The following is a 10,000-nucleotide window of genomic DNA, read 5'->3' on the forward strand; positions in this document are numbered from 1 at the left end:
GAGACGTCACATGTCATGTGACGTCACGTACACCGTGACACGTGATACTTTGCAGGTGTAACGCCAATGCTTCAAGTGTGAGGTTGCCCGCTTTGCTTGCCTATGGAGGGACAGGGAGGGAGGGAGGAGGAGGTTGGAGGGAGGGAGGAGGAGGGGAGGGAGGGAGAGTGAGGAGGAGGAAGTGGGTGAGGAAGGGAGGGAGGAGGAGCAGGTGGAAGGGTGAGGAAGGGAGGGAGGAGGAGAAGGTGGGAGGGTGAGGAAGGGAAGGAGGAGGAGGAGGGGGCGAGGTTAAGACCATTCCTTATGAGAGGACCCAAGTATCCCCCCTCCTTCACCATATTCCCCCCAATTGTCCCTTTCCCCTCCTTCTCTCCTCTCCACTCCCTCTCTTAGATGTCCCCCAGGACTCCACCCCAGGTGACCCTTTGCTCCCCACTCCCTTGTGCTCCACCCCACGACTATCCCCCCCCTTGTCTCCTTCCCCCCCCCCCGTCCCAACACTTGTCTTGTTATGGTATTGTACATTCCGCCTTGATTGTGTCTAAGGTTTCGTTGTCAGGCTGGGTTTGGGGGGGTCGGGTAGGATCGTCTCCCCCTCTTCTCTCTTCCCCACTTTCCTTCCTTCCTCCCTCCTCTTCCTCTTCCTTTCTTCCTCTTTCTTTTCAGAATTATTTGTTTTGACTATTCCCCCCTCTATCTCCCCCCCTGGGGGGATTGTTTGGGGGTTGGGGGGAGTCCGTAGACACTCCCCCAGGGGTACAGGAGTAGATTCCCCCCCCAGTAATCTGCTGTCGTCAGGTGATTCTATTCAGTAAAGTGACGATCAACTGCAAAGCTAAGAACAGAATTTCATAAGCAAGAGATTTGTGAGGAGATTGGAGGTGTCCACCAGGAACTCCCAATGCACCAGATTCCATTCTCTATCTACACCAGTTACAGCTTATACACCAGATATAAAAATTCCCACCAGTTACAGCCTATACACCAGATATAAAACTATCCACCATTTTAAGCCCATACACCAGATGTAAAAATCCACACCAGTTACAGCAAATACACCAGGTATAAAATTCTCTACCAGTTATAGCCTATACACCAGATATAAAAATCCACACCAGTTACAGCCTATACACCAGATGTAAAACTCTCCACCAGATTCCTTTTCCCCAGAAACGACCAAGCACCAGAACCGATCCCCTTCCATTGCCTCCACATTTTCAATCCACTCTTCCACTCCCTTCCACCATCCACTCACTCCACATCACAAAGTTGTCATGTCTTAAGGTGTCTATCTGCATTTATTTATTCGTTGTTTATATTTTGGACCATTTATATTAATTAATTTATTACTTTATTTTTCATTTATTTTTATTTATCAATTTATTTCTAGTTTGTGTCAGTTAATGTCAACAGCGTCTAATAAGATTAGATGATTAGGAACGTGACTGATGACGACTGAACGAGATGAAATGGGAATGTGCGTGTGTGATTCACCATGGTCTTTGGATCACGTGTTTGACTCGTGATCGGCAGCTATTTCACACACACACACACACACACACACACACACACACACACACACACACACACACACACACACACACACAACTACCCCTTCCACAAGAATTGGAGTAACGGCTCGCAGCGCAGCGATACTGATATTGTTTCAGCCATGGACAGGATTTGAACCCGGACCTCCATAGTGGCAGCCGGGAACTCTACCAACCGTGCCACGAGTTGTGTGTGTGTGTGTACGTGTGTGTGTGTGTGTGTGTGTGTGTGTGTGTACGTACGTATGTACACACTTCCGGCTTGCTCGTTAGTCCGGACCACTATATAATGGTTCCGGGTGATGATGACGTAACTGTGTGACGTCACAAACAAGATTTTATTTATTTATTTATTTTTTTATTTGTTTTTACATTTTTATTTTTTAATTCTATTTTATTATTTATTTATATTTATTATTATTATTTTTTACATTTTATTTCTTTTTCTTTTTGAAGGTGAGTCTGAGAGGGAACTGCACCCCTCGGCAGGGACGAACCTGCGACACGCCTTGACAGCGTCATCGTCGAGGTTAGCATCTACAGGAGTGGCCGTGAGTTCGAATCCTGCACTCCCTCTCTCTTTTTTTTCCCTCTCCAGAGGGTAGCCTTTACCATACTCACGTGTGCGAAGATAGTACTGTTACTTGAGTAACAGTGTGATTGAACCCAATATCCTCGTCGCACCGACGTTACACAACTATACACACACACACACGGCGGTCCGGGTTCGAATCCCGCCCAAGGCTGAAATAACTTTAGTATCGCTGCGATGCGAGTCGTTACTCCAACTCTCGTGGGCGGGGAGTTGGGTGTGTGTGTGCGTGTGCGTGTAAGGTCACAGCAGTGCCCATAGATAGGTCATATATATGAGCTCTGAGCTCTCTTCCTGGAGGGAAATAGCTGTCGATTACGAGTCCAACACGTGATCCAAAGACCATGGAGCAGCAAAGGATTTTGACGTCGGATTCCGTCGGACTGTTAGGTCCGTTCTGTTTGGGAAATTAAAATATCTAATTACTTGTACTTGCTGGTCTTGCGTTTGCTTGATCGTGGGTTCGAATCCCGCACTCCTCTCCGATTCCCAGCTGTGACTGTTTATCACCTGCTCCAGGAGTCCCCCAAAGCACATAGGGCAAAGGTGATGGCTCCGGCCGCAGCTACTCAGCGCCTCCTGGCGTAGGGTCTTCGCCTTTCCCAAACATTAATTAAGATCCTTTGAGACTTTTTCTCAGTTTTGTAATAAATCGCCGTCGACTTGAAACTCGGGTCTTTAGGGTCTCCATGATGGATGTAGTGATGTAGTGGATATATATATATATTTTTTCTTTTTTCTTTTCCTTCGAAAGACCAAATATTTTTGTTTGGTTCTCCTGTTTGTTACCAAAACACGATTTTATTTAGCTGAGGTAGACCCTTGCCGGCCATTTTGCTTCGACTTTTTTCCGCTCGGCCGGCAATTCTGTTCTTCCTCGGCCGGCCGGCCGTCTCGTTACGCCCTTTTTGTCGGCCGGCCGGTTATTCCGTCCCGTTGTTTTGTCTCTCCCTCTGTGCCGGCCGGCCGGCCGGTCATTCCATATATTCCGTTGATTCGCTGTCTGCTCCGTCCGGCCGGCTTTTCCGACCGGTTGTCCTCCCGGCCTCTTAGCCGCCCGGCCGTTCCCTATATTTCCTCTGTCTCGTCGTCTTGTCCCTCCCTCTGTGTCAGCCGCATATCTTCCGCTCACTGTCTTTGCCGGCCGGCCGGCTTTTCCGTCCGGTTCTCATCCCAGCCTCTTAGCCGGCCGGCCGCTCGTTGTCTCTGTGTCTCGAAGCTCGAGTGGGGAGACGCCCTCAGGGTATTTGTCCACTTCGTCGAGGGCGACATTCGAGATTAACCTCGAGCAGGTTCCTCCTCCAGGATTTTTGAGGATTAACCACGAAGTCCCTCTCAGGCCCACAGGTCTCTATGTGTAAGAGAGAGAGATGCTGGCTGAGCCAGTTAAAGCGTCGTTACATGCGGCGAAGGTCGAGGGGATGGCGGTTCGAATCCTGCCACCGGCGAAATTGAACCAAGGACATGGTTCATTAAATTCCACGCTACAAAGTCCTCTGTAAGGGGCACCGTCCTAGCCTTCCAATAGAAGGGAGTTTGTGACGTTAAACCATATCATCATCATCATCATCATCATCATATATATATATATATATATATATATATATATATATATATATATATATATATATATATGTACAACGCTGAATGGGTTCCAGTGACTAGAGGTATATTTTAACAACCACAATGCACTAATATATATATATATATATATATATATATATATATATATATATATATATATATATATATATATATATAAACATACTCTTATTGTACAACTCAGTCACAGCCCGAAGGCGCCGTGCGACCATAGGGCAGAGACGCTCGACACGCCCTCTGGTCAAGGTTCTACTCCTCCTCCTCCTCTTCGTCCTCCTACTTTGTGTTCACCTCCATCTCCTCCAACTCCGTGAATACCTCCACTTCAACTCTTGTCAACTCCATCTCTAGGCTCTCCTCCACCTTCCTCTTCCTCCTCCACTTGTAGGTCAACCTCCAACTCCACCTTCATCATTACATTACCTCCTCGTGGTGGAGTAGTAGGTTGAGTACCTGACCACGGTCTAAAAGTGTTCAAAGATCGATCCCGTCCTAATATATCACTATTTCTAGAATTAGTTTGCATAAATGGCAACAGATGGCGCACAGCGACCGACAGGTGTCCTAAATGTTGGTGTTGGGGGGGGGGGTAGTATGATAACACCCCTACGGCCCACCCCCACGCATCGATATATTAGGACTGTGGCTTAAACCTCTTCGGGTGTTTTATCTCCCCTACGGCCCAGACCCACACATAAATATATTAGGACTGTCTTTCCTGTGAGTTCCACCTCTTTGGGTGTTTTATCTCCCCTACGGCCCAGACCCACGCATCAATATATCTCTGTGACTTCCACATCTTCGGGTGTTTTATCTCCCCTACGGCCCAGACCCACGCATCAATATATTAGGACTGTGACTTCGACTTCTTCGGGTGTTTTATCTCCCCTACGGCCCAGACCCACGCATCTTTTACTTCGATTTCTTCGGGCGTTTTATCTCGTCGGGCAGATTCGCCGGCCACGGCTCCCGATGGCCGGGAAGGAACGTCTCGATAAGATATCTTTCCGATAACGAGGGCGACCTGGCCCCAGGTTCTTCGCCGTCGCCTTCGTCAGTTGCCCAGGGGACGCGGCGGCCCTCACCTGTGCCCCCAGAAGAACCACCTGACAAGATGGTCGTCCTCCAGCAGGTAATTACCCATGTTCCGCCCCTCAGCGCCTCCTGGCGTGGGGTCCTCGTCTCGTGTTTTAATAACCCGGGTTCGAGTCCTACAGGGGTTGTAGGTTGTCTTGGCTGCCCGTGTACTTAGGGCAAAGGTGGTGGCTTCTTCGGTTGACGTTAAGTCGGTGTGGTTTAGATAAGAAATAGTTGACTTTCTTCTTAATCCTCTTTGGCCACGATAAGGGGTTTAAGTGGATGTAGGTTAATCTTCTTTCAAGAGGGTTAAATGTAGCAAGTGGATTTTTTTTATTCCGGCTATCGGCAGACGATATTATTCAGTCATGCTGACCCAAACACGAATTTATTAATAATAGAAATATACGAAATTATATTTTGAGTTTAAACAGTGTCGAAAGAAGCGAAATTATTAAAAAATCAAATACAAGATTTGAATAGAAAAAAATAACATTTATAATCATTCATTTGTTTTATTTTTAATTATATTTTATTTATTTATTATTGATATTATTATTTATTATTATTATTTTATTTTTATCTTATTTATTCATTTATTTATTTATTTATCTATTGCGATATTCGTCAAGGTAATGTTAATTCACCCAAGGAGCCCTACAATCACCGCTTAAAGCCACTTGCCCCGGCTATCCGTACACAAATGGCAAAGGTGTAATTCCATTTTCTTTGATGTCTCGAAACCCCATTTTCTGTGATATATACAGTGTATATATATATGTATATATCAGACAATCTCCTTGACAGTGGCGCAGTGTATATATATATATATATATATATATATATATATATATATATATATATACACACACTCACACGCACACTAAATTTCGTGAATTTTCCCCCATCAACCGGGGTAGCTTGTCCAACACCGTCGGGTCCATCCACACATCCAACCGCGTGACTCTTGGCCGTAGAGGTGTTACGAAATATTGTATTGATTATATAAGACTTTATGCAATATATGATTACACCAGTCTTTATCTATTTATTTATTCATCTATTTATTTATTTATTTCTCTGATGGTCTAGTGTGTGATAAAGAAGTACTTTAGATAGATTAACACTTTTCATGAAGTGTGTGTGTGTGTGTGTGTGTCTGTGTGTGTGTGTATATAACCTTGTTTACATCTCCGAACACTCGTTACTTTTATTTAAAAAACAAATATGAAATGTTCTGTATTTACAATACTTAGATTAGATAATATTTTATTTGTCTTTTAATGTATTAATTCTTTATATATGAATGAATTAATTTATTCATTTATTTATCTATTTTAATTAGAAAATGGAACAAAGTCAAACGACATCACTTGATAATACTACTTAGATGAAATAATATTTTATCTAATTATTAATGTATTTATTTCTATTTATGAATTAATTAATTTATTCATTTGTTTATTTATTTTAAATAGAAAATGGAACCAAGTGAAACGATATCATTCGACTATTTTTTATTTATAAATTAATTAATTTATTCGTTTATTCTAATTAGAAAATGTTCGGAAAACAAGTCAAACGATGTCACTTGATTATTTTTGTTTATCAATGAATTAATTTATTCGTTTATTTATTTATTTTATTTAGAAAATTGAACGATGTCAAAATATGTCTTGATTGTTTTTTATTTATAAATGAATTAATTTATTCGTTTATTTATTTATTTTTATTGGAAAATGGAACCAGGTCAAACCATTATTTTTTATTCGTATATGATTTGATTTATTCGTTTACATATTTTTATTAGAAAATGGAACAAAGTTAAACGATATCATTTGATTATTTTTTTATTTACAAATAAATTCATTTATTCTTTTATTTACTTTTTTAATTATAAAATGGAACAAAGTTAAACGATGTCATTTGATAACAACACTGTTGTGGTTGGAGAAACGGTGCCAAAATTGAGTAACAAATCTTAATCTTATCAGCGATAAGGCCGCGAAGGAAGGCCACGTTATCGCCCGAAATCGAGTTACATCTAGTCCGAAAGCTCCTTAGTAAAGGCCTTTGGCAGGAGAATAGTTCCGGCCTTCTTCGACCATAGGCGACTTTTATTATTGTCCTTATTTAGTGACCGATTGCCGGCTCACGGGGCAGCGGTTCAAGTGAGACACACAGGTTGCTCCGGCACCCAAGGGTTAGAGCGGTGATTCTGCAGTGGGTTAAAAAGGAGTTTATAGCCCATGTGATGGATAAAATAGTTTGTTACAAGACAGAACAAAATCATTTAAGTGTGCCGCGATAATTGCCCTTGGGCACGCCTCCATGATCCCTCCACATTCTTCCATGACCCCTCCACATTCCTCTATGACCACTACATATACCTCCACGACCCCTCCACATTCCTCCATGACCACTCCATATGCATCTATGACCACTCCATATACCTCCATGACCCCTCCATATTCCTAAGGACACCTCCACATTCCTCCATTACCCCTCCACATTTCTCAAGGACCCCTCCACATTCTTCAATGACCCGCTCATATACCTCTATGACCCCTTCGCATTCCTCCATGACCCCTCCACATTCCTCCACGACCCCTCCACATACCTCCATGACCCCTCCACATTCCTCCATGATCCCTCCATATGTTTCCATGACCCCTTCATATACCTCCATGACCCCTCCACATTCTTCAATGACCCCTTTATATGCATCCATGACCCCTCCACATTCATCCATGACCACTCCACATTCATCCATGACCCCTCCACATTCATCCATGACCACTCCATATACCTCCATATTCTTTCATGACCCCTCCACATTCCTCCATGACCCCCTCCATATACCTCCATGACCCCTCCACATTCCTCCATGACCCCTCCACATTCATCCATGACCACTTCACGTTCTTCAATGACCCCCTCATTTGCATTGATGATCCCTCCACATTCCTCCATGACCCCTCCACATGCCTCCGTGACTGCTCCATATACTTCCATGACCCCTCCACATTCCTCCATGGCCCCCCTCATATGTATCAGTGACCCCTCCATATACCTCCATGACCACTCCACATCCCACCATGACCCCTCCATATTCCTCCATGACCCCTCCACATCCCACCATGACCCCTCCCTGACACCACTGACTCCTCCACACACCTCCACATCCTTCCACACCCCTCCATTACTCAACTGTCCTGTCCACATCCCTCCACACTCCTCCTCGGCTCCTCCACCCTCCACACACACCCTCCCTGACCCCTCCACACTAGCGAGGCTGGTGTGCCGTGTCACACCATTCCAGGCAGACTCCCTTATCATCCTCATCATCGTCACCAGCGCCGCTTGTTGTCGCTACTCCTATCGGCTCACATTATCTAATCTTGGGATTTTTTTTTCCTCGGAGGAAAGACAAGAGGCTGGTGTCCTTGCAATGTGCTTTTAAATGCATCTTTCTATTTTTATTATCTTTTAACTTATTATTTATTATTATTATTATTGTTATTATCTATTATTTATCTATTAACCTATCGTCTATATATCTATCTATTATCTGTATATATATATATATATATATGTACAGTCCTTTTGTAGCATCGTATATGGCTCAGTTGGAAGCGTCTTGGCACCGTGATTATGCACGCACAGGTCAGGGTTCGAATCCCTTGGCAGATCTAAAGATTCAATATATCATATATATATATATATATATATATATTTTTATATATATATATATATATATATATATATATAGTGTGTGTGTGTGTGTGTGTATGAGAGAGAGGGAGAGAGAGAGAGAGAGAGAGAGAGAGGAATCTGTTGAGGGTTGACCCCTTTGTAGGGACGACCCCCTCCTCTCCCCCTCCCCTTTCTGTGGTGAATGAAATCGCTTGCCGCAAGCCAGAATAAAGTGTGTGAAGGGAGTAGCCAGGGCTTGGGTGTGAAGATGTGCCCTTTATACACACACACACACACACACACACACACACACACACACAAATACAACCCGTGGCACAGTTGGTAGAGTTCCCGGCTACCACTGCGGCGGTTCGGGTTCGAATCCCGCCCAGGGCTGAAATAATTTTAGTATCGCTGCGCTGCGAGTCGTTACTCCAACTCTCGTGGGCGGGGAGTTGGGTGTGTGTGTGTGCGTATAAGGTCACATCATTACCCATAGATCGGTCATATATGAGCCCTGAGCTCTCATCCGGGAGGGGAAATAGCTGTCGATCACGAGTCCAACACGTGGTCCAAGACCATGGTGGTGAATCACACACACACACACACACACACACACACACAATTTTTTTTTGGGGGGGGGGTTTGCCATGTTTACCATAATTTGATCAATTCTGATAAATTCTGGGCGTGTAGAGTTAACACTGTGATCTGCTCTTTGCGTGTATAATAAAGAGCGACATTTCTTCTTTCTTCTCTTTGCTCTTTGTCGCGGGTATCAAGTGACTCTTAGCTGCAGCGCACAAAGAAAATGTTGTAACCGGGATTCTCCTATATTAGATCAAATCTTCTGTTTTAGGAATTAAGCCAGACTGAAGTGACCAGTGACCTCATGATCCTCTTCGTCTTCCTCCAACTCTTCCTTCTTCTTCTCCTCCTCCTCCTCCTCCCCTCCTCCTCCACGTTCTCTTCCTCCTCTTCCTTCTTCTCCTCCTCCTCCTCCTCGTTCTCCTCCTCTCCTTCCCCTCTTCCCTTCTTGTGTCCTCATCTTCCCGTCGATTATTTTTTTCTTCTTCGACCTAAAACCTTTGAGGACTTTGTCCCTAAAGGAAAGAAGCGCTGGATAGTTTACCAGCAATACAACTACTCTTAGCCAGAATCGAGTACAAAAACTTTGTTTCACGTTAATTAAATCGCTTGACGACAGACAGAAAATATATACATGAACGACTACCACATTCTTAAGAAAATAATAATCTAAAAAAAATCTCAAAAAAATTCTCAAAAAATTCTCAAAACTAAGTCTCGTCCTATCTCCTTTTCTCTCACCCTCTTCTTCTTATCTCCCCTTTCTCCCCCTGCCCCAAGACTCCTGTTTTATCTCCCCTCTCTCTCCCTCCCTCCCCCCCCTCTCTCCCCTTCCTCTTCCTCTTTCCCCCTTCCCTTCTCCCTCCTCTTGTTGCTTTTTGCATCTGAGGCAAAT

General features: G+C 43.9%; 1 protein-coding gene across 7 annotated transcripts in view; it reads left to right on the plus strand.

Annotated features, from left to right (window-relative positions):
* Myo61F (unconventional myosin 61F) overlaps nucleotides 1-10,000 on the plus strand; it is a 201,243-nt gene that overhangs the window by 77,123 nt on the left and 114,120 nt on the right. Inside the window, exon 2 of one of the 7 annotated variants that reach the window (XM_076198621.1) lies at nucleotides 2,007-2,079. The exons of 4 other annotated variants lie outside the window; for them this stretch is intronic. Coding sequence is in view for 1 of the 3 variants with exons in the window: in XM_076198619.1 (XP_076054734.1) it covers nucleotides 4,859-4,876 (18 nt within the window). In the remaining 2 variants the exon portion in view is untranslated. Of the gene's footprint in view, nucleotides 1-2,006; nucleotides 2,102-4,721; nucleotides 4,877-10,000 lie in introns of those variants that run through there. 2 more of the 7 variants (XM_076198622.1, XM_076198619.1) reach the window with 2 other exon arrangements.

The sequence above is a fragment of the Oratosquilla oratoria genome, chromosome 15, assembly GCF_046742065.1.
Source record: "Oratosquilla oratoria isolate Oo_2021 chromosome 15, ASM4674206v1, whole genome shotgun sequence".
NCBI lineage: Eukaryota > Metazoa > Arthropoda > Malacostraca > Stomatopoda > Squillidae > Oratosquilla > Oratosquilla oratoria.